Raw genomic sequence first — 25,294 nt, 5'->3', positions numbered from 1 at the left:
CAGACTTCACCCATACTGACTGACTCTCTGCACAGGTTGGCTCTTTGGTCTTTAATAGGGCCCACTCTTTCCCTGGCAATCCTTTTATTCTTGATATACTTGCAAAAAGCCTTGATCCCATCTGCCAAAGATATTTCTTGACCTCTCTTTGCCCTTCAAATATTCATTTTAAACAACCTTCCACACACACTATATGCTCAGTACTTAATGTATACTTCCTCCTCCTCCTTTACAAAACTCTGGATATCCCTTGACATCCCAGGATTCCCTGGACCTGCTGCCCTTGTCCTTCACTCTTCCAGAAACATACTAGCCCTGAATTCTCACTCTAGTACTTCTTAAAAACTCTTCACTTTGCTCTAGATGCACCTGCAAATATCTACTCCCAGTCTATGTTACCAGATCCTGACTAATAATTATGATATTGAAATTGACCTTCCTCCAGTTCAGACACTTAATTTCTGCACAACATCACTCCCTTCTGTAAGTACTATGAAACTTGCAGTTATGCTCACTGTACCCAAAATGTTCACCCACTGAAACTTCAACTGATTAACCCAGCTTAATTCCCTAGGGTGAGGGCTAGCATTGCCCCAACTCCAGTAGGACTGTTTACACAGCGGCACAAAAAACTGTCCTGGATGCACTTTAAAAAATCCACCCCATCTGATCCTTTCACAGTAAGGTGATCCCATTAAAGTTAGGACAGTTGAAGTTCTGTGCAACTATAACCCTGTTTCTATCAATGTTTCTGATTTGCTTACATATGTGCTCCTCTATCTCCCTCTGACTGTTGGGAGGTCTGCACTTGGTCTTATTATCAAAGTTAATGAGATTTAAAGAAAAGTACTTGTTCTGTGGACATTTTGTGCAGAGAAGATATTTCAGTTAGAACTCATAGCACAGGGAACAATTTTGGATCTGTTTGAAGGTTTTATTAATGGAGGGCCATTTTGCAAGTGAGCCAATTCTCTGATTATAATTCATTGTACCAAAATGTTAGATTATGCACTGTTTAACAGATTCGTGGGAGAATAAAATTTAAATTGCTCTGATTTTACTTTCAGAACGTGGTGTTGTTTGGGAGGAAACAATTATTCTTCTCCCAGACAATGTACACTATGTGTTCCTTTCTGCAACTATTCCCAATGCACGCCAATTTGCTGAATGGATCTGCCACCTTCACAAGCAGGTAATTAATGACCGTTCAGTAGAATTGAAAAACTGCAGTTCCCTTAATGTTGATTTAGAATGTTGTCAAGGAAGATCAGTGATCCATGGGATTTGAGGGAGTTTGATTGTTCAGAAAGTAGGAGATAGTAACGTTAAAGTAGATATTCTCCAATTGACGGGATGCAACAAATAATATTGCCTGGAACCTCTCAAATTCCCTATGTATCAATGCTTTGGATGAAGGAAGAGAGAGATGCATATCCGTGTTAGTAGACATTTTTAAGTTATTCGTCAGATGTAGGCATTGAAGACTATACCAGAATTTATTGCCCATCCATAATTGCCTTTGAGAAGATGATGGTGAATTGCATTCTTGGACCTCTGCAGTCCATTTAGCATAGCAGACCCATATGGTTCTGGTGTTCTGGGAATTTTACCAACTGACATTGAAATGACGGTGATACATTTCCAAGTCAGAATGGTGAGTGCTTTGAATGGGAACTTGCAAGTGATGGTACTCCCTGCGTCTACTCACCTTGTTCTTCTTGATTGTCATGATCATGGTTTCGAAAGATGCTACCTCAGGAGCCCTGATGAATGTTGCACATGTTATGCACCGCTGCTCAGCATTCCCCCTAATTTTTACCTGCTGCATGAGCCTCTAAAGTCAGTGTGTAACAGTGACTTCTGTAATGGGAAGACAATACTGCGATTAGTGTCCTGGTGCCACTCACTTTCTACAGAACATTGGAGTGCTTGCGCAACTATGCATCCTAGAGGGATTGTTGCTCCTGTTAATGAGTTGGTGAGAGAGTGAATGTTTACAGGTATGGTGCCAATTAAGCAGATGCTTTGTTTTTGAGTATTGCTGAAGCTACTGTCATTGAAGCAAATGGAAATTAATTCATCGCATGCCTACCATGTTTTTTTTCTGGATAGTGGACATGCTGTGGGGAGTCAGGAGTAAGTTATTCGCTGCAACATTCCGAGTCTTTGACGTCCTTTTGTAACCATAGCATTTATATGGCTTGATTTGTTCAACTCCTGGGAAATGATAATGACTAGAATGTTGATCACTAGGGATTCAGCACTGGAAATGCCAGTGAATGTTAAGCAACACAGTAAGTTCAGTAGATAGCAGAAGGAAGTGGTGATGAAATGTTGGACATTATCTCAAAGAGAACTATGCTTTAATTGTAGAGTCCATTTGAAATGCTAAACTTAATGTTGGATGCTGCATCTCAGCAAAATGGCATGCTATAATAGTTGCTATTAATTGGATGGAGACTGGGCCTTGAAGGGTTAAGTTATGAAGCCCATTTGAAGTCTCCAAGCTATTTCATGGATTAATGCCAAAAAGCTTCCCACCCAAAGGAGAATTTAATACACAAGGTATAGTCCTAAAATTATAGCAAGGAAATTCCAAGTGACAGGGGGGGAGAATTTTTGCATGTTGAGTGTGATGGATGTCTGGAATTTGCTCCCCCGTCGAACTGCGTGCATCTTAATTCAAGTTTGCTGAGATTTATGTTGTAGGTTATCAAAAAATGTGAATCAAAGATGAGAAGTTGAAGTTGAACTGATCAGTACTGCATCTACATACCTTTCCATCTGTGCTGAACAACATATGTTTTCTAATAAAAAGGCCATTAACAATACCAATGGATGGGAATTTAACATTTAAAAACATTTTCAGATATTCTGAATTTTAAATGAAACACTGGGTATAAGTTGGGACTTGTAAAGGGCCTCCTGGATGTCTTGGAAGACAGTTGGGAAAGGCTGCTTTTCTTGGCTCTCCAGCATTATTGCAGACAGCGCTAGCTCTCCTGCAGTTGCTGTGTCCAGCTCGTAAGTCTAAATGATGATGCAGCAGATCCAAATTTGATTCATGACATTAGACAAACTGCTTCACCTCTCAATTCCCCTTCCTCCCCCTGTCACTGTAGGGTGTCAATCTGCTGAATCTCAAGTCCCACTTCCTGTCTACCCAACGCAACCAGCATTATTCTTGTCACAAGCTTATCACCACCTCATAGTTGTCATTGGATCTCTTATTGAATTCTTCTGATATTTCAGAAGCAGCGCTGGGAAGGTTTGCTTCATATTCTGACAGACTTGGGCTCTCTTAAGTAGAGGACCATGGGATGGATTGTTATTCTTCATTTCTTGGGTATTTTCTGTTCAACATTTACGATGATTCTTGTCCTTTCCTTACAGCCCTCCCCCATTCCATGTACATATTATCAAAAGCTCCGTTTCTGACCTGTAGTGTGACAGCGTCTCAAATGCTGTTGAACGTTGGCCATGGCTTCATTATTGGATAAATTGTGAATGATATTCAACACTGGATTCATTAGTGAGCAGTCCCTTTCTTGATTGTGATAGCGGATAGATGACGAATCTCAAGAATTTTAGCATTAGGATATTTCTCTGATGAATTTTTGAGGCTATGTGTTTTCAATTTGCAATTCTTAGGGCTTCTTGCTGTTCTAAATGATAGAGCTGCAGAGAAAATGCGTAGACCAGTTTTGATTTTTTAAAATTCCTGAAGTTCTGGAACTGCCTTAGAAAATTGGAGGTTAGCAAATTTTGTTATTCAAAGAAAGGAGAGCAGGGGGGAGGTATGGGCCAGTGGACGCAGGTTAGCCATCTGTAAAGTACTGGAATCAATACTTAAGGAAGTCTCAACACTGTACTTCAATAAATAGTACGATGAAATCAACATGGTTGTTATTGAAAGGGAAGTTGTGTTTGACAAATTATTCACATTTTTAATGATGTAACTGGTATGATAGTTAAAAGGGAGCCAATGGATGGAGTATATCTGAAAGGTACTCAATGAAGTGCCATCCATTAGATTATTTCAGAGGATAAGGGCTCATGAAGTTGGAGGTTATACCTTAGGATGAATAGAGGAACGGATAGGCAGCTAAATGTAAAGATAAATCGAACATTTTCAAGTTGGTGGGCTATCGCTGGCAGAGAGTTGCAAGGATCAGCATTGGGGCTCACTTTTTTACAGTCTGTTTCTATTGATGCTTGGAGAGTAATGAGCCTATGTTTATTGCTGGATGTGAATATAAGTTTGAGGATGATATGAAGAGGCTGCAGTAAGTTAAAGGTAGGTTCCGTGTCTAAGCAACGAGGTGAAGGATGGGATATGAGAAGTTTGAGTTTATTCACTTCACCTGCAGGAACGGAAAAACAATATTTTTGAAAAGCTGTGAAATATGTTTTTCTGAACATTATGATTTGTTTGGTTGTGCTGATAAAGAACACAAGAAGTTAGTGTGCAAATACAGCGAGCAGCAATGAATACTTGTTGTATGTTTGCTCCTATTGCAAAGAATTGGAGTACAAAAATACGGAAATCTTACTACAACTTATCACAACTAGAGCAGTGTGTGCAGTTTTGTCTTCATATTTAAGGAAGATAATGGTTAGATTAGAGGCAGCCCAACAATAGGTCACTAAATCCCTGAGATAGGAGGTTTTTTCACTCATAAAAGGCTAAGTAAATTTGGTTGGTATTCTCCAGAGTTTAAAAGTAGGAAGTTGGTCCTGTAGAAACCTACAAAGTTCTGACGGTGATTGGGAGGACTGACACTGAATTTATTTGGGGAACCTGTTTGGCAGCCATGTTCATTTATGACTGAATCTGAATTCAGAGTCATGGGAATTCACTATCCCAAAAGCTATATGTTATATATATATTAGTGAATATATTAGTGGCTCAGATTACAGATGTTTAGTCTATTGGGGAAGCAAGGGACGTGGGCAGCAGGTGAGAAATTAGAGATGAAGCCGAAGACCAACAACAGTTGCATTGAATGACATAGCAGATGTGGAATCGAAGAACTCTATAGCCTACTCCTCTTATTTGTTAAATTCTTATCTACTCATTTTTATCTGTTATACGTTCTCCCAGATCTCTCACCTTTCAGTCGCAACCTTGAAATGTCTTGCTTCCACAATTTTGGACACACTTTTTAAATCAAATCTCCCTTCCTTGATACACATCTGTTAAATCATGTTATTAGTTGCATTTGTTGTGTAGTTTGCCAGTATGTATTTTCTTTTCAAGTGCTACATGGCCCACCTGGTCTCTGCAATGTTCATGCTCCAAGATAACTTTTTTCCATACCTCTTCATCTAACCCCAGCAATGTTCTCTGGCTTGGCTGGTACAACTAGATTTTCAGTATGCCATTTCAGAATAATATAGTACAGAAGAAGACCTTCAGATTGTCTAGTGTGTACTGCTACAAAGTAATTTAATTAGTCCAAATGGGAATCTGACACCATCCTACACACGAGATGGCAGTTTATCCCACAAAATTAAAACTGAGCAGTTTTTTTATTTATGTTTCTTGTTACACTTCATTTCATACTTCTAACACCACGATTTCTGACATTGAGGAAATTCCAAACACTTGGAGTATGTTTATCAGAATGTTTCTTTCTTGTTGTCATATATTTTCCCACGTTTCAAGCAATAGGATTCTAATTGACACCTTTTCGGTTTTACACTTATGCACATACAGCATAAAAATATGCCTTTGGTTCAAAGTCTGTTAGTTTTATTCTCTGCATCCTTTATTCCAGAAGTTTCAACATCTGTGTAATCTGTTAAATTGTGTATTTCTGAAACTGTAAGCTTATCTTTAAACATATCATTAATGCTTTATCTGTAAAAGTGTTTGCAATGTGAAGTAGATTGAACATTTCCGATTTTGTGACTTGTATGGTAGATATTTATAATCTATAATTTATAAGTAAGGTGTACATTTTCTAATTTATTTGAAAGCCTTATTTGTACATTTTTGTTTCAGCCATGCCATGTGATCTATACTGACTACAGACCGACACCTTTGCAGCACTATATTTTTCCAGCGGGAGGTGATGGATTGCATCTTGTAGTTGATGAAAATGTAAGTGAGGCAGATCTTTGAACTGCGCTGTACAAATGTGATTCACAAGCTTTCATTGTATACTTTGAACTATGGATGTGTAAATATTAGACGGATATATCTGCCAGAAAAATGGCCAAAGCTTTTGAAACTTGTTGGTCGTGAAGGAAGTGTAGCCACCTCATTGACCCTTAGGATGGCCTCTCAAAAGTTTCAGATGTACCAATGAATGCCAGAGCAGCTTTCTCTCTGTTTGGAGACGTGATGGAAAGCTTATTTGAATTTGCTAAATTTTGTACCAGTTGTAGGATTGCTATTACAATTTGCTGTTAAAAATGGGTGGAGAATCCTTAAATGGATCACGGGAGGCTGAGCAGCTCAATAAAAGTGATACCCTGTCTCTTCACTTTTGTGTGACTATTATTTATCCTCACCTTGACCGAGATCAACCCCATCCACCATCACTGTCCTTCACCTGGTTAAGCTTGTCCTCGCTGTGCTCCTGCAAGGCTCAGTGCAAGAAAGAAGAACAGAATGTAATTTGCCACTTGGGGATACAGCAGCCTTCAGGACTCAGTGTCAAGTTGAACAACTTTTAGAGCTTGAACACCACTTTCCATATCCTGAGCCCATCATCATACCCAGGTTCTGTCAAAACATTGGCTGCTTTCAACACAGCTAACCCACTCTTGTTCATTCACAGTCCTCATTATCAGCTTTTCTCCTTCCCTCGCTTACTATCAACCATTCCTTGGATTGCTTAAGTTTCTTTCTGTCCCTCTGCGTGCTGCCTTCATTTATTTGCTCATTGCATCACCCCCATTCAAAAAATATCGTCAGCACGTGTACCACATTTTCCTACTTACTGTCGGTTGTGAAGGAGGGTCACCAGGCTCTAAACATTAACTCTAGTTCCTCTCCACAGATGCTACCTGGCCTGCTGAATTTATGCAGCAATTTCTGTTCTGGTTTCAGACCTTCAGCATCCACAGTTCCTTTTTTTATTTCACTGTGCACAGTCTTTTCCAGCAATGCCTTCCCTGCCCAATGCCTTCCCTGCCCACCTCATTCTCCCATGAACTGCCCTCATGAAGAGGTCTAAAATCTATGAAAAGGTTAGCCTTCTGGTGCTAGTTACAGGAAATTTAAGAATTAAGAGCGCGAGTAGGCAATTTAACCTCTTCAGCCTGTTCCACCACTTTAACATAATCATGGCTGATCTCATCTTGTCTCAAATCTGCTTTCCTGTTTCCCATAACCCTTCAACCCATTACTAACTTGTACATTTCCTCCTTATATGTATTCAGTTCCCCAACACCTGCCATACTCTGGGGTATGAATTCCACAGATTCATGATCCTTTTAGATGTGCAAATAATTTTACCATGGAAATTAGAAGGTAATTATTAATATGATGCAAAAGATTACAGTACACCCCTCGAGCTTTACAGCCAGTCATGATGCTAGTGAATTTATCTTTAAGAAAATTTATATATTTTTGTATCTGAAAGGGAGATTTTAGAGAAGATAACTTCAACACTGCCATGCAAGTACTGAGAGATGCTGGTGAACTTTCGAAGGGTGATCCAAAGGGACGTAAAGGAGGAACTAAAGGTATTGAAAAATAAATTGAAGTGATTGAATTTTGTTTGTCATCGTTTGCATAATGATGAAGTGAAATGCTGACTGAATGTTTAGAGTTATACCATTGCTAAAGTATATTTTCACTAGTCATTTGAATGTTAATTCTCTTTATAATTTTGCTGCAGCTTGAAACCCAGTTTCTACTTGATTTGCATTTTTTTTTGTAGCTTGTAATCCTTTTTGAAGTGTGTTCTCTCCCTCCTGCAATTATTTCAGAGTTGAAAGATTTCTGCCTCTTGGCAGAATTGCAACATTTCAGTTATGGAATTCTCCCCTTTAAAATGATTTGCCCTGACCTGCTCCAGCTCATCTTTGCAACCCTTTGCTTTACATGAGCTTGGATTATGTACATGTTCCATTGTTAGTTTGGACTTCATCCTGTATCATAAACACAAACTAGGAGAAAATGGCATTATCGTAACCTCACCAGTAACATAAAAGCCCTAGCCTAGTGGGTTCAAATCTGCCCACAGCAGCTGGTGGAATTTAAGATAAACTAATAAATCTGGAACAAAAAGCTAGTCTGTCAATCATGACAATGATGAAATCATTATCAATTTTTGCAAAAACTCACATGGCTCACTGTGTCCTTTAGGGAATGTAATCTGCAAGCCTAACCAAGTCTGACCTACATTTGACTCCAGACACGCAGCAATATGGTGACCCATAATGGCCTTCGTAAATGGCCAAGCAAGCCTCTTGAGTCAAGAGCAAGTAGGGCTTGGCAACACCCATATTTTATGAAGAAGAAAAAAAATTGCTGAACTGTTGAAATTGCCAAGGTTACATGATTTTATGCAAATGCTTTGTTGGATAGTTTTCATTCTAGTAGAAAATAAACAGAAGGAAAACTTGTGTTTCTACTTATTTAACATGTAATAATTCCACCCACATGAGGTTGCCTGGAAACATCTGCATTTCCCAACAGATCACTACTGGTGCTATCATCTTCTCGCCACTCACGCTACAATGACTTTCTCACTCTTCTTGTTATCACGTGTACACATTACTTCAGAACAAAAACATTTTCTGATTTTATTTCCTTCACTAATTCGCATTTCTGTTACTTGGCAATAACTAATTGCACCAGTTTCTGTTAGATTGAGGTCAAGAGTCAACATTTTCTGTGAAATCTTAGTATGGAAGCATGCAGTCACCTCATTGCACATGTATTGTCTTCTTGACAATAACATTGAAGACACCAGTATTTCTAAAGCTTTTTCTTTAAAAGGTATTGTAGACTTCAGCTTTCAGCATCACTTGCAGTAACATGACCTTTTAACAGCAGCTTCAAAAAAAATCCAGTGTTCCCCATGGCATTTACCTGTATTTTAAGCAAAAACAGTTGACTACAGAGTTTTTTAAATTGCCATGTTTACATTGTAATAATGGTCAGAATATTCTATGTCTGTATTTCAAAATCTGTTTGAATCAAAACTCCCCAGTTTCTGTAATTATTCTAAGTATAAATGCATGTGTAGAGATGTAACTAGAATATGTGATGTTTGATATAATTCAACAAATGGTATCCGTTTTTCACTAAAACCAAGATTTGGAAGTGGAGCATTTAAATGCATGACCAGCAAATTGAATATAGGTTTATAGGTCTCAAAAATCAAGATTGCTGAATTTGAATAAATAGTGGTAAGTTATTTGTTGCCCTATTTTTATTTCACAAGGCGGGCAGAATATTACTGAATAATGTATAACTGATTCGAGTAAAACACCTTCATTGTTAAAACTGAAATGCCCATTCATGTTTCGAAGTCTCCCATTTATATACATTGATTATTTACAATATTTGGGCAGTGATTTGCCACTGCTTCTGAATTCTATAGTATTTATTTGCTAAGTTGATAGTGGAGATTTTTGTGATCTTTAATTTACGTTTTTAATAGGGCTTCCAATGAATGCGAATAAGATTAATCATAGAAAAGTTATGAAAAATTAAATGTGGAGAGTTGTTTAAATTTACTTAAGCTCAATGCTGTGAAGCCACCTATTATTTGATAAGAAATATATTTAACAAGAATTGTGGATTTCTTGCCCGTTAGAAAAAGTGCCTCATTACAGATTCCAGCCATCTTTGATTTTTATGGATTATTAAGCAAGTATCTCTTCCTATTGGAACTATTGTAGATGTCAGTTACAAGGGCACTGGTTGTTTTTCTGTATTCAATTATATTTGATGTTATTTCTGCCAGAAACAGATATTTGCTTATCTTGAGACGATGCCCCAGTTCTAGATTTCAATCAAGAGGAACGTACTCTCAGAATCTTATCTGCTTCGTGTTATACCCTGTCACCCTTTGAATCCCAAGAATGTATGGGCCCATCCTGTGAGTCTGGCCTCCTAAGACACACATCATCTAGGAAACAATGTGGTGACCCTTCATTGTGCTCTTCTCGGTTAATTATGCACTTTCTTCAGTACAGAGTCCAAAATTGTACATTGTGCCCCAGGTGTGATCTCCCTAAAGCCCTGCACAATTGCACCAACAGATTCTCACACTCGTGCTCCACCCCCTTCCAAAAAAGGCACCATGACAATTTGAATTCCTGTTGCTTCTTGTAGTTAATAACTTTATAGTTCTTCTTCAAAAGCACCCAAATCCTTTGCAAACTAACAATTAGTAGTTTTGCACTAACCCGAAAATACTCGAGTTTTGCGTTTTAACGTGTAAAGTGACGAATCATACTTTTTGCATACGGGTCACACAGTTTAGCTCTGAGTTGGGCTGGTCCAAATCATAAAAATCCCTTTGACTGTTTAGCAATCTTCATCAAAGAAGTTGGTGGGATGAATGGAAAAATGTGACAGTGATGTTAGAGGCTTTGTGGTTGCTTCAGACTTGCGTTATGACAGTTTTATCCAGCGCCACCTCATGTCACACTTGACCTGTACTTAGCAGAAACATCCTTCACCTTAATCAGGGAACTGAAGATGAAACAAAATGTAATTAACAGAGCGCTAGTCACATTTATCACATCAGCATTTTAAAGAACTCTGATGAGCTTGCCATGTATTTACAGTGTATTACAGGACACTGTTCAAACCAAGAACCCACAGTTGCATTTGCAGGGGTAAATGCTAAAAATACCTGTGTGAAGTCAATATCACTTTTTGTCATGTGAATTCCCATCTCTTGACAGAAAGACAATTGTAAAATATAGTTGTTGCAAGTGAAGAACTGGTTTAATCAAGCATTATTTTTCACCTAGTGATTTTATTTTTTAGTCAGTCAAATACAGTGCCCACAATACTATGATAGAAATGGACATTCTGCACAAAATGAAATTTTGATTCTGAGCATAAGGAAGAACTTGTTTCTTTCTGCATAAGGTTTGAAACATGTTTAAGTTGTGTGATTTGATCCGAATTCATGAGCTGCAGTTGTAACATTAGTTGTATTGTATGACTTATTTTCATGCAGAGTTTTACTTCACTCCATTGTATGTGAATTATTGTTATTCTGACGTGTAGGTCCATCGAATGTATTTAAAATTGTGAAGATGATCATGGAAAGGAATTTTCAGCCTGTTATCATCTTCAGCTTCAGCAAGAAAGACTGTGAAGCATATGCTCTACAGATGTCCAAATTGGATTTTAATACAGGTAGGAGCACTTGCAAGATTAACATTTTATTTCTACAGAAAGGTAAGCAATGCTCAGAGCTCTGTAAATACATGAGAGAACTTCTTCCACCGTTTTCCTAATTTCCTAGCTGTTGGCATTTTGTTAAGAAGTAACAGACTTTATTGTATTAGAAGGGTTGATTAGTTATACATAGTTTATTTTTTCTTAATTAACACACAGTTAAGACAACAGGGTGAGTGATGTGTCATGATTGTGGGAGATGCCGGTGTGATCCAAGGTAAACTTGTCTGCATTAAATATGTGCAGTTTGTGGATCTTCAACGTAGTCATGGAGTTGGAGGCTGACCAAACAAGGAGAGGAAAGTTACCTAGACACTGTTCTAAGTGATGGTCACATTCCTTAGGCTAGTCAGAACTTCAAACGTGGTCAAGTGTGAGGGATACACAAATGTGATTGCCATCAGTAGGTATGGGCAATCTGCATGTCATCGAGGCACCTCAGTCCCTTACCTCTGTCCAACATGTATAAAGTGCTTGCTTCCTATTTGGATTAAGAACCGGGCAGCAAGTGGACTGACTGATGTGAAGGATGCTGTTCAAATGCGGAGAGCACAGAGGAATGTGCTAGTTAAAGAATTTAGTCCCATCAGTGGGTATATACTGTTTTCTTCAGCTGTGACTTGGAGCTCTGATGATTGTGTTGCTCATCTGATGTCAGGGATGTGGACATTTCCTTAGACAACGATAACTTCAAAGAGGAAAATCCAGATGCCATGATTTACATGGAGGGGCAAGGACATAGCAGAGCATAATTCTTGCTTCTATTAAAGGGAACTTAAGAAATTAGGGAAAATCAAAGATAATTATTTCTGGCTTCTTGAATGAGTCATGCACCTATTAACATCAGTTCAAGCATTTTAGAGAATTTAACAGGCTCAAAGAATGGTATGAGGCTCAGGAATTTTGATTCATGAATACTTGGTGAAGATTTGGTCCTTCTATCGGAATGGACTGCATCTAAACCAGGGTGAAACCTCTGTCCTGGCAAATTATACAACTAAGCCTGTGACTTCAAACAAATGTGGGGTTTGGTCAGCTGTTGTGGAACAATTCAGGTGAAGGAAGATTTAGGAAACCAGAGAATGGTTGAGGCATTGGAACAATATAGCAATGTGGGTAAAACCAAAGAGAGTGGGACCAGAAGGATCAGAGCTCACCAATCAGGTAATTGCAGGGACACAAGTAAAAAGATAAAATTCAAGGCTCTTTCAACACGCAAATCATTGGCAATAAGGTGGATGAGCTAGCCGGGCTGTAATAATTTAATCCCAACAGTAACTCTACCATTGGATGAAGCATTAAACAAGAAAAGATTGGAACTGAAAATAATTGTGACTAATTAAGTGTCACAAGAATCACTGTTGCACTGCAACTATTTGCAGTCTATGTTAATAGCTTGGATGAGGTGACTGAGTAATGTATCTCGGTTTATTGATGATGCAAAGTTAGGACATGGGAGCAATAATTTCGAACTGAGATGAGGGTACACTTCTTCACTTGGAATGTTGTGCATCTTTAGATTTTTATACCCGAGAGTTATGGATACTTCATTTTTGAGTACAATTAAGGATAGGATAGAAAGATTTCTGGACTCTCAATAAATCAAGGGAGATGAGAAAATGGTGCTTGAGTGGAAGAACAACCATGTTTGCGTTAAATCACAGCTCAGACCCAAGTGGCACTGTGGCCTACTCCTGTTTTTTAATATTGCTTTGTTTGATTGGCACCCATCCCATTTGTGCAAAACTTCACTCCCTTCACCTTTGGGTGCACCGTGCAACAAGTCTTTTAAACACTGGATGCTATTTGGCAACTCACTGTGGCTTGTTACATAGCACTACTCGAGCCCACAGCTTCCTTTAAAAAAACAAACAGAAATTGCATGAAAAGCTCAGCAGGTCTGGCAGCGCCTGTGAGAGAAATCAGAGTTAACATTTTGCGTTGAATGACCCTTCCTCAGAACTTGACTTCTGGCCACAGCTTCATTGTTTCATGTACACAGTCTTTAAGTTCCATTACAAGAGGCTCCACCCTGATTTGGACACCTCTCATTTTTATTTCCATTTTTGCTAAGTCTAAATCTTGGACTGTACTGTCTTAACAATATTGGGAGCCTATCTTCAGCACATGGACAGCAACAGTTCATCATCTTGAAGAAAATAGATGTGGTGTTGGTAGAATAATGTCTTGTGAGTATTTACTTTTGTTCTTCAGTCAGTGCTGAATGTTACTAATTGAGCTGATTGTTCAGAATCAGATCAGAAATTTAAGAACAGGAAAAGTTGGATCAATGAGTTGATTTAATTTTTAACTTGATCAGTCCCACTTATGTAACATCACAGTAGGTTCCCCAACCTTTCTCTTCTCCAGAAATGTATGTAATTGATTCTTTCATTTATTTATACTTTATGTTCAGTTTTTTTTTGTTCAGTTAGTCTAAAACTTTGTTGCTTTTTGAATGAGGTTTTGCCTGTTACTGTAAGCCCCTAATTTTTAACTTCTGTAGCCCAGCATTTGATTTTTTTTCTGTCACTTAATCTGGATTACTACTACTTTATTGATTTAAAATTTTAGCCAATTTGTGGCATTTTCTTTTGCGGAAAGATTTATCTAAAATTGTTCATTCACATTCATCATTCACATCCTCAAGTTGCAGAAAATTTAGTTGTTCCTCATTTCTACAAGTTTTGCTGCAGTTCATATGATGTGTTGCATTGGTTTCTCCAGACAAGTTTCAAACTTTTGTGCTCCTGAGATGCTGCTTGGCCTGCTGTGTTCATCCAGCCTCACATTTTATTATCAAGTTTCAAACATTGTTACTTTAAAATTAATTTTGTACTATTTAGTATTTTGTCTTTTGGCTTAAATACATTTAAGCGTGTTTACATGGACTATAAACCCGGAAAGAACTCAAGCAGGGAATTAGAAGAGCAAGAACAGGCCATGAAATAACCTTGGCAAGTAGGGTTAAAGAGAATCCCAAGGCATTCTATACATGTTTTAAAAATAAGAGGATAATTAGGGAGAAAGTAGGAGCACTCAAGAATAAAAGAGGGAACTTGTGCTTGGAGTCCGAGGATGTGGGCAAGATCCTCACTGAGTACTTTTCATTTGTATTGACCCAGGAGTAGGATATGGAGGATAGTGAGATGTGTGTGGAACTTGCCAATATACTAGTTCATTTCAAGAAAGAAGTGGTGTTGGGTCTTTTAAAGAGCACTAAGGTGGAGAAGTCCCCAGGACTTGATGGTGTCTAACCCAGATTATTGAGGGAGGCAAGAGAGGAGATTGCTGGAGCCTTGATTTTTATTTCCTCGCTTGCCACAGGAGAAGTCCCGGAGGATTGGCTTGTAGCTAATGTTGTTCCTCTGTTCAACAAGGGGAATCATAACAATCCAGGAAACTGTAGGTTCTTCAGTCTCACATTGGTCGTTGGGAAACTATTGGAGAGAATTCTTAGGGATAGGATTTACACGCATTTTGAAAAATCATGGCCTAATTAGGGACAGTCAGCATGGCTTTGTGGAGGCCAGGTCATGTCTCATTAACTCGATTGAATTTTTTGAGAAAGTGACACAAGTGATCGATAAGAATGGAGAAGTGGATGTTGTTTACATGGATTTTAGTGAGGCTTTCAACAAGGTCCCTCATGGTAGGCTTATCCAGAAGATTAAGATACATGGTAGGATCCAAATTGACTTGGCCACTTGGATTCAGAATTGGTTTGCCCGTAGAAGGTAGTGGTGGAAGGGTGTTATTCTGGCTGGAGGTCCATGACTTGTGGTGTTTCGCAGGGATTGGTACTGGGAACTCTGCTGTTTGCAATATATATAAGTGACTTGGATGAAAATTTAGTGGGTAGGGTTGCAGGTTTGCAGATGATATAAAGATTGATGAAGTTGTAGATAATTTAAACATTGTCAAAGGATACAGCAGAATATAGATCAGTTGCAGATATGGGTGGAGAAATGGCAGATGGAGTTTAATCCAGGTAAATGTGAGGTGCTGTAATTTGGGAGATCAAATGTAACGGAAAAGTATACAGTTTATGGCGTGACCAGTAATCTACTGAGGGACCTTGGGGTTCAAGTGCATAGCTCCCTGAAAGTGGCCACACAGGGTGGTAAAGAAGGCATATGGTATGCTTGCCTTTGATAGTCAGGAAATTGTGTACAAGAATCAGGATGTCATTGTTTCAGCTTTATAAGACTTCCATAAGGCCACACTTAGAGTATTACATTCAATTCTGGTGACCACATTATAGGAAGGATGTGGAAGCTTTGGTGAGGGTGCAAGAGAGGTTTATCAAGATCTGCTTGGATTAGAGGCTTTAAGCTGTAGAGAGAGACAAAAAAAAGGCATGTTGTTTTCTCTTGACTGGCTGATGGGAGACTTGACAGACTTCTATAAAATCATGAGATGCATAGACAGAGTTGATCGTCAGAATCTTTTTCCCAGAGTTGAAATGTTTAAAACTAGGAGGCATGCATTTAAGGCAAGAGGGGCAAAGTTCAAAGGAGGGGCAAGGTTTTTTACACGGATAGTGGTAGGAGTCTGGAGCACATTGCCAAGGGTGGTCGTGGAGGCAGATATGATAGGCGCATTTAAGGGACTTCTGGATAAGCACATGAATGCACAAGGAATGGAGGGATATGGAGCAAGGGCAGACAGAAGGGATATTTTAATTTGGCGTCACATTCGGCACAACATCATGGGCAGAAGTGCCTGTTCCTATGCTTTACAGTTCTGTCTTCTGTAAATTTCATTTTCGTTTACACCTTTTTATTCATACATGGCACTTGGGCATCACTAAATGGAAAGTTGCTTTGAGAAGCTGGTAGAGAGTTGCTTTCTTGAACTGCTATGGCCCACGTGCTGTAGGTTGACTTAACATGGCTGTTAGGGAGACAACTCCAGTATTTTGAGCCAGTGACACTGAAGGTTTGGTGTTCTATTTCCAGTCAGAATTGAAGGAGAACTTGGAAATGATGCTGTATCCCTGTATCTGCTATCCTTGTTTTTCTAGACAGTAGTGGATGCAAATCTGGTAGGGGCTGTCTTAAGGATTTTCGTGAATTTCTACAGTGCTCCTTGTGGATGGTAAATGTTGGTACTACCAACTATCAGTGATGGCAAGAGTAGATATTTGTGGATGTAGTGCCAAGTGGGCCGCTTTGTTGTCGACAGTGTCAGGCTTTCCTAGTGTGGTTGGAGTTCCACGTATCCAAGCAAGTGGGAGTATTCCATCACAGTCCTTACTTGTGCCTTGTAGATTGTTGGTAGGCGCCGGAGAATTAAGAGGTGTGTTAGTCATTGCAGGATTCCATATCCTCCTCTCATAGCCATTGTATTTGTATAGCTCGCCCAGTTCAGACTCTGCGCAGTGGTAATCTTCCAGAATGTTGACAGTGAGGAATTCAATGATGGTAGCCCCGTTGAATGTCAAGGGCAATAACTAGATTCTCTCTTATTGGGATTTTGTCCCCATCCGGTTGTCAATTTTACCAATCTGTGATGGACAGATGCACTTGTAGCGGGCAGATTGGTGAGGATGAGGTCAAGATTGTATGTCCCTCTGCTTGATTCTCTCATTATTTACCAGATTTAGACTAGCTGATATATCCTTGAGGATGCAGCCAACTTGGTCTATAATGGTGCTGCTGAACCACTCGAGTGATAACCATTGAAGTGCCCCACCCACAGTTCATGTTGTGTCTTTCCCATCCTCAGTACTTTGTCCAAACATGTACATCAAGGAATGTTGATTCATCAGTGCTAATGGATATGTCCTATTTGATGCCTTTTTTGGTTGAGCTCCTTTTAATGGTTTGATGCAACTGAGTGACCTACTAGGCCAGTTCAAAAGGCTGTTAAGAGTCAATCACATTGCTGTGGACTTGGAGGCCTGACCAGTTAAGGACTGGCCTACGCTGAAAGTTATTAATGAACTGGATGGGTTTTTCAACTAGCAATTGTGGTTTCATGTTCATCATTAGACTTTTAATTGTAGATTGTTTTTCTTAATGGATTTCACATTATGCCATCTGCCATAGTAGGATTTTAACCCTGGTTCCCAGGATATTACCCGGGTCTCTGGATCACTCATCCAGTGACAATACTGCTTTGCTATCGCCACATGCTGCATCTTGAGTGCCATAGCAGCGATTGTTTCACCTGAGCATTTTCATGCTACTTTGCTGTGATTTTGAGAAATTTACTTATTCCATTAAAAACAGTTCTGTTTACATTGCAGCGCAATATAAGCATTGAAAGTAAAGTTATCATTTTCACATGCTCTGGTCCAACCAAATAATTTACCTTTTCAAATGGCTGCTTCCATTAGATTTTTCTGTTACTTGAGAATTAACACCCTGTTTCTGAATCCAACTTCTTGCAGACAGTTACAAAGCTACCATTGATTTAACAGTAGAATTAAAATTGGATGCAAAGTCATTCTGTGCTGATTGGGTAGTTAATAATGAAATTCATTCACAAAAAAACGCCCAATAGAGTAACTTATAGTACCTTTATGTGTTCATTAATTCAACTTTCTCAGTTGCCAAATGTCTGGATAGTATCACCTGTGTGGTCAATGTGTTGACTTTGGATTTGAAAGCTGAGAGCTGTCAAGCAGGCCATGTTTCTTGGAAGTATATGGCTTTGAACAAACATCACTCACTCAGTGACTGAAAAAAAAATGTATGGGCTCACAAACATAAGGTGTAGTTCAGGTACTTAAATTATCAGCCATCTGTTTTTCTAGACTTATGATTGTTGTCTAATAGAGGGGATATTTGATTTAATTCTTGGCAAGTAATGAATGAGCTTATTTTCCTAGATAGACAAGATTGTCTAATATGCTTCTGTTTATGATTTCTTTTGATTGCTCCACGTCTGCTCTATCCAGGCCTGTTAGTACTCTGTAAGTTTGAAGACCTTCGTTCCTGGAATCATTCTGGTGAATCTCCTCTGGATACCTTTCAGTACCAATTGAAATGCTGTGTCCTATATGTGCAGTATTGAGTATCCTTAGCTGAGATAACTTGCAGAATAAAATAAATTATTGAATTGAAGTGAAATTTATTAATTTAAATATTTTTGAAAAATTTATCCGTGAATTATTGAATGGTTTCCTTAGGCTTATCTAGGTAGATTTCTATCACAGTTCAAGTCATCACTGAGCATCCTGTTTACTTTGTATTGTTCTCTCTTTGGGTCATCCTGCAAGAAGATTTCTGTTGCCGACTTTAATGAGTTGGAAAGCCTCCGCGATGTTTCATTGACAAAGCTTGTGGAGCTGGTGTTTCAGTGCATTCTTTCTCTTGAGCTCCATCGTTGTCCAGCTGCATTAATTGCTCATTGGGAAATTCCTCTCCATGAAGTTCACGCAATTCCATCACATCTGCCTCACTCCCTTGCCAAGGTGATGATGGCATGCTGAATCATGGGCGTACAATTTTCCGTGGCCAAAGATGCATTTGGGCATAATTTCTGCCCCACACCATTCAGACACAATGATAGTACGTCATTCCATGATATTATCAATGCATTTGAGAATGTTGAAGCCACAGCAAGATTTCCTGACTGGTGTTGCATTCTTGCCACCTGTTGCCTTAATACACCAAGATAAGATATGATGCAGGTGTAGGCTTACTGCCCCCGATCTACAGGCTACATCAGTGAAGGACTTGAGTGAAATGTCCATCTTCATCTTCTCAAATAATATCGGCTGACTTGGGCTATTGTCTAAGAACAGAAATGAATTGAAGGTGGGACAGTCTTTGGTACAATATGTCCTGTGTGTTGGGATACATGTTTCACCTCTACTAACCTGGAGGAGAATTTAACTTCACATTGGTAAATGGTTTGTCAAAGCCTGGTGTGTTGAGATCTGGATTAAGCAGTCTATGATGTGTAATTTGGATGCCTGACATTGGACTTGGATGTTCAAGTGTATGTTAGTATATGCAAACAATTGGCAGATAACAAAATGCTGATTAAAAAGTGCTGAATGGTCTGGTGTGTCATGTACACAATGACAAAATTCGAAGAATTGGAGGAGCAAGCACTTGAAGAGTAACCTGGAGCAGGATATGCAGGTGCCAAGCTCACGTATGTGATTCGCAGCCCGAGCCTTGCAAACTTAAAGCAGGTTACTGCCATTGTTCTGCCACTCCAACCTAATGAAGTAAAATTCCACAAGCTGCGGATGTATGTCCATTTTATGGTCGACATGATGGTAATGATACACTTATGTTTTATGAGTCTGTTTTGGGGCCAACCTGAGATGGGAATGGGTGTGTTTCCTCCATATCATGTAAATGGGGACTCTGCTTACAGAAGAATTAAAACAGCAATAAGTTAATAGTGAACAGTCCTTTGCTCTTGAGGCCCTAGTGGATGTCTGTATGTTATTTATGCTTAGTTGTTTCATGTGAAATGCAGTGCCTGAGTGTAAGAAACTTGAGGAACCAAAATGCTGAGACTGCCTTTGGCTACTTTATTTAGTGACTGTCGGAACTGTACTTTAAAATACAATATGCATGCTTAGTAATTTTAATTATTATATTGATAGTAGTAATTTGCATTCCTGTCAAATATCCAGCAAATTTGCATTTAAAGGAAAAGTTCCTGATATTTTAAGGGTGGTTTTCATTGAATTTCTTCCGAAATGTATTTATTATTGGCATTTTCATAAAGTTCAAAGCAAATTTTTGTCCAGTTATTTGCATTTGAGACGTACCACGTAATTGGTAAAGTCAAGAAATGTTTAACCTCCTTTATTCTAAGCAACTTCAAGTAGATTAATTTCCATTTTTGACAGACAGTATTACATTTCAAAAGAAGTTCTTGGTTTTGCATTATTTGTGGAACATGTTGAATTATTTGACTGTAGTGAATTCTTGAGTACTGATCATTTATCAAAGTCTTCCTTGAAATATATTAAGTGAATTAGTATATGAATCATAATTTTGATTCACTTGCATAGACTCTGATCAAGGCTGGCATGAGTGTGAAGTTGGAAACTATTCGCTTCAGGTGTGAAATTTTGGAATTCCCTCTGCTCTGTTGAGGGTTTGGTCTATGTTTTTTTAAATAGGGCTTAATGCATTTTCAAAGAAAAGAGGAAATACAGCCTTTAAGCACTGACTTTTCAAAGACTGAAATAAATATTGCATTGCACTTGAGAAAGGGGCCTCTCTGGCTTTAAAAGCATGGATGTCTGTTTTTATGTGCATGTTAGTATCTCACATATTATGTGACTTTTAACACTTTGTACCATGCTTTAAAGGTTTGTCTAACATTTCTAAAACCAAGATTTTTCGACAAAATCATACTGTACCATGACTGTGAAGTATGATTTTGTCTTTGGTATTAAATATAATAAAATTTTGAACTGAAATATCCAGCACGACAATGCCACCAATAACCATAACAGAAATTGCTGTGGAATCGCAGCAGCATCTGTGTAGAGAAAGCAAAGTTAGCGATTGAATTTCAGTGACCTTCTTCGGATACTTCTGAAAATGCTCCTGGACCTGCTGAGGCTCCCCAGCAATTTCAGTTTTTGTTTCAGATTTTCCAGCATCTGCAGTTCTGTGTTTTATTTTCATGCCACCAGTGAGCTTTTTTTCCTCAATGCAGTGAAATAGAACAGGCTTGACATGCTTCGCAAATTACATTCATGTTTCTTCTGTTCAGTCCCTCTTCTGTGAATCAATATTGGAAAGGTTTGCTGAAAACTTCAGAGAGATTCTCCTTTAGGTGTACATAATAATGAGAAAACTGAATGTATATTTGAGATGACCGAGTCCTCCCTAACAGCATTGTGGGTGTACCTAAACCAAATGAGGGGTTTGGTTAGAGGTAATGGGAACTGCAGATGCTGGAGACTCCAAGATAACAAAGTGTGGAGCTGGATGAACACAGCAGGCCGAGCAGGAAGGCTGATCTTGCGGGCCAAGACCCTTTATCAGAAAAGGGGGAGGGGGAGAGGGTTCTGACATAAATAGGGAGAGAGGGGAGGCGGATTGAAGATGGATAGAGGAGAAGATAGGTGGAGAGGAGACAAACAAGTTAAAGAGGCAGGGATGGAGCCAGTAGCGGTGTGTGTGGGTGGGGAGGCAGGGAGGGTATAGGTCAGCCTGGGGGGGACGGACAGGTCAAGGGGGTGGGATGAGATCAGTAGGTAGGAAGTGGAGGTGAGGCTTGAGGTGGGAGGAGGGGATTGGTGAGAGGAAGAACAGATTAGGCATGCGGGGACGAGCTGGGCCGGTTTCAGGATGCAGTGGAGGGAGGGGAGATTTTGAAGCTTGTGAAATCCACATTGATACCATTGGGCTGCAGGGTTCCCAAGCTTGGTTAGCTCAGTTGGCTGGATGGCAATGCAGAGTGATGCCACTAGTTCATGTTCAATTCCTGTACTGGCTGAGGAAACCATGAAGGTCCTGTTTTCTCAACCTTTACCCTCGTCTGAGGAAGGCTAAACTGACCCCAGTTGTCTGTAAAGAGAGAGGAGCTCCATGGTTGTCTGAGACGATGGTAACTTTACCTTAGACGAAATAAACTGCAGCAATTGCCGAAGGCAGCTTGCCAACTTCTCGAGGGCAACTAGGAATGGGCATAAACATTGGCATAAAAAAAGGCTGAATCCCATGAATGAATACAAAAAAACAAAGAAAGCTTCCGAAAACAGAAAGCGAACTGATCAGATCATGTTTTTGTAAAGTTGATTACTAAAATGGGCAACTTCTGTCAGCAACTCCTTACCTCTGAAATTTCAAAGTATCTATGTATATATGCATATATACATAGCAACACATGGAAGCCAACCCCTCATGCCATGTCTCTGGTGATTGCATATGCTGCTTATCTGCTGGGGATTTTCTTCATTCTAACTGGTGGACTGTGCAGTACAGGCTGTTGTATTTCAGATCATATTATGATTGAAACTACTGGCCAATTTTACTTCACAAAACTTGTGATTACATAGAAGCTTAAAAAATGTAGCAAGAACCGCAAGTTGTAAGTACTCATCACTTTACAGCGATCAAATGAATCTGAAAATTTCTCTCAAATTTCATTATCCATGAGACTGACAAAGGCGTTTTGTGAAGTTGTTTTCCATTAGGGAATTATCCTTCATCTGCGACAAGGCCACTGATTATCTCATGAAAAATTGAAACTCTGTACATAAATGATTCCTTTGTGCTCCCAGACAAAATATAACTTTGTATTTAAAGAGATTTCCTGAACCAGCAAGCATTTATATTCCTAATCTGTTTTGCTACTCCATTTGAAGCACGTGAAGAGCGCAGCTCCTTATGTTTTCTTCAACTTTTCTTTTCTTTTGTTATCCTAATGATAGCAAAGTAGCTGTTTCAACCTGAAAATTGTCAGCAGATTCACATCTTAGAAAAAAAGTGGGAAGTTACGGCACACGATGACATTTTTAAAGATATTTATGAAACAGCAGCACTGTAGGACATCTGTTGGTTCCTCTCAAAAGCCTAAAACAATTATTGCAAGGTAACAGCTCATTATTTTAAAAACTTTATTTGAAACATTAAAAGACACCACTTTCATCATTAGATGATTGTTTTTAACTGCAGCTTTTTCCAATAACAGTAATTGTGAGCTAGTATTACATCTGCAATATAACTTTATTTTTCAATATGTGGTCACCTCCTAAACTGTGTACTACATTTAAAAATGAATGTCCTTAAAAGTTTAAGATAACAAAGTGTGGGCTGGATGATCACAGCAGGCCAAGCAGCAACTTAGGAGCACAAAAGCTGGTGTTTCGGGCCTAGACCCTTCATCAGAAAAGGGGGACGGAGAGAGGATTCTGAAATAAATAAGGAGACGGGGGAGGCGGACTGAAGATGGATAGAGGAGAAGATAGATGGAGAGGAGAGACGGGTGGGGAGGTAAGGAGGGGATAGGTCAGTCCGGGGAGGACAGACAAGTCAAGGGGGCAGGATGAGGTTACTAAGTAGGAAATGGAGTGCAGCTTGAGGTGGGAGGAGGGGATAGTTGAGAGGAAGAACAGGTTAGGGAGGCGGAGACGAGCTAGGCTGGTTTTGGGATGCAGTGGGGGTAGCGGAGATAATGAAACTGGTGAAATCCACATTGATACCATTAGGTATGGTGCCATAATGCAGCCACCCATAGGTTGCAAGAACAGCAACTCATATTCCGCATGGGAACCCTGCAACGTAATGGTATCAATGTGGATTTCACCAGCTTCAAAATCTCCCCTCCCCCAACTGCATCCCAAAATCAGCCCAACTCGTCCCCGCCTCCCTAACCTGTTCTTCCTCTCACCTATCCCCTCCTTCCACCTCCAAGCTGTAACTCCATTTCCTGTGTACTAACCTCATCCTGCCCCCTTGACCTGTCCTTCCTCCCCGGACTGACCTAGCCCCTGCCTACCTCCCCACCTATACTCTCCTCTCCACCTATCTTCTCTATCCTCGGTCCGCCTCCCCCCTCTCCCTATTTATTTCAGAATCCTCTGCCCATCCCTCTTTTCTGATGAAGGGTCTAGGCCCGAAATGTCAGCTTTTGTGCTCCTGAGATGCTGCTTGGCCTGCTGTGTTCGTCCAGCCCCACACTTTGTAATCTTGGATTCTCCAGCCTCTGCAGTTCCCATTATCTCAGTCCGTAAAAGTTTAACTCAGTAAAATTATCTGAGAAACAATTATTGCCTTTTCAATACAGTATGTTAAATTTCGATCCAAAAGTACTTTCACCTGACTCCTCCTCCTGCCAACATACAGTGTCAACAGTGTATACAGTTTGTGAGCTGCACTGCAGCAACTCATCAATGCTTTTTCAATACTGCCATTGAAATCTTCAAATTGTACCACCGAAGAGAGCAAGAGCAAGAGTTGCACGGACACCAATTCCCTTCCAAGCCATGCAGCATCCTCACTTGAAAATATATTGTCATTTCTTCACTATCACAGGGGCAAAATCCTGAATTCCATTCCTCATACTACTGTGAGTGGACCTTCACTGCTTAGACCGCAACGGTCGAAGAAGGCAATTTGCCACTACTTTATCCAGGGATGAGTAATAATGCTAACCTTGCCCATATCCTGTGAATTAATAGAGTAAAGAAACTTTTGAGTTTCTGAGAAAAAAAATGTGACTGTTTCATTTGGAGTTGGTCTTGGCGAAGACCAGGAAGCAATCACTCGCGAACCCCCCTAGCAACTCTCATGTCTTTGTGTTGCATGTTTCCTAAAGAGAAGTATTCCATGCAGTTCTGGTCTCCCTCTTATAGTAATGATGTTGTGAAACTAGAAAAGGGTTTTGAAAAGACTTACGATGTTATTGCTGGGGTTGGAGGGCTTGAGCTATAGGGAGAGGCTGAAGAGACTGGGGCTAATTTTCATGGAACATCAGAGGCTAAGAGGTGACCTGAGAGGTTTATAAAATCACGAGCACCATGGATAGTTTGAACAGCTGAGGTTTTTTTCTCCATGGTTTGGGAGTCCAAAACTAGACGTCATAGGTTTATGGTAAGAGAGGAAAGATGTAATTGAGACCTAAGGGCTATCTTTTTCACGCAGAGTGTGGTGCGTATTTAGGATGAGCTGTCAGAGGAAGTGGTGGAGGCTGGTACAATTCCAACATTTAAAAGGCATCTGGAAGATGGTAAGAAGAGGCAGGGTTTAGAGGGATATGGGCCAAATGCTGACAAATGAGGCTAGTTTAATTCAGGATATCTTTTTGGCAAGGACAAGTTGAACTGAAGCATCTGTTTCAAAGCTGTGTACCTCTATGACTCTGTCCCTTGAAAACAGGATTAAATTTAGTTCAAGAAATTTTCCAAGGGTATTCTTTGCAATTTTGTGAAGCTTACTCCTGAATGCTATGCATAAAAATGTCAGTTGGATC

At 39.6% G+C, this 25,294-nt stretch overlaps 1 protein-coding gene across 1 annotated transcript in view; it reads left to right on the top strand.

Moving 5' to 3' along the window:
• Positions 1-25,294, top strand: part of mtrex (Mtr4 exosome RNA helicase) — a 129,881-nt gene that overhangs the window by 30,174 nt on the left and 74,413 nt on the right. The window contains exons 8-11 of the mRNA XM_048527213.1: positions 1,068-1,192; positions 6,008-6,106; positions 7,596-7,698; positions 11,213-11,344. Coding sequence (XP_048383170.1) covers positions 1,068-1,192; positions 6,008-6,106; positions 7,596-7,698; positions 11,213-11,344 — 459 coding nt within the window. The remainder of the gene's footprint in view (positions 1-1,067; positions 1,193-6,007; positions 6,107-7,595; positions 7,699-11,212; positions 11,345-25,294) is intronic.

Source organism: Stegostoma tigrinum, chromosome 1, assembly GCF_030684315.1.
Source record: "Stegostoma tigrinum isolate sSteTig4 chromosome 1, sSteTig4.hap1, whole genome shotgun sequence".
Lineage (NCBI taxonomy): Eukaryota > Metazoa > Chordata > Chondrichthyes > Orectolobiformes > Stegostomatidae > Stegostoma > Stegostoma tigrinum.
The sequence above is the reverse complement of the archived record's forward strand: the minus strand, read 5'-3'. Positions and strand labels throughout refer to the sequence as shown.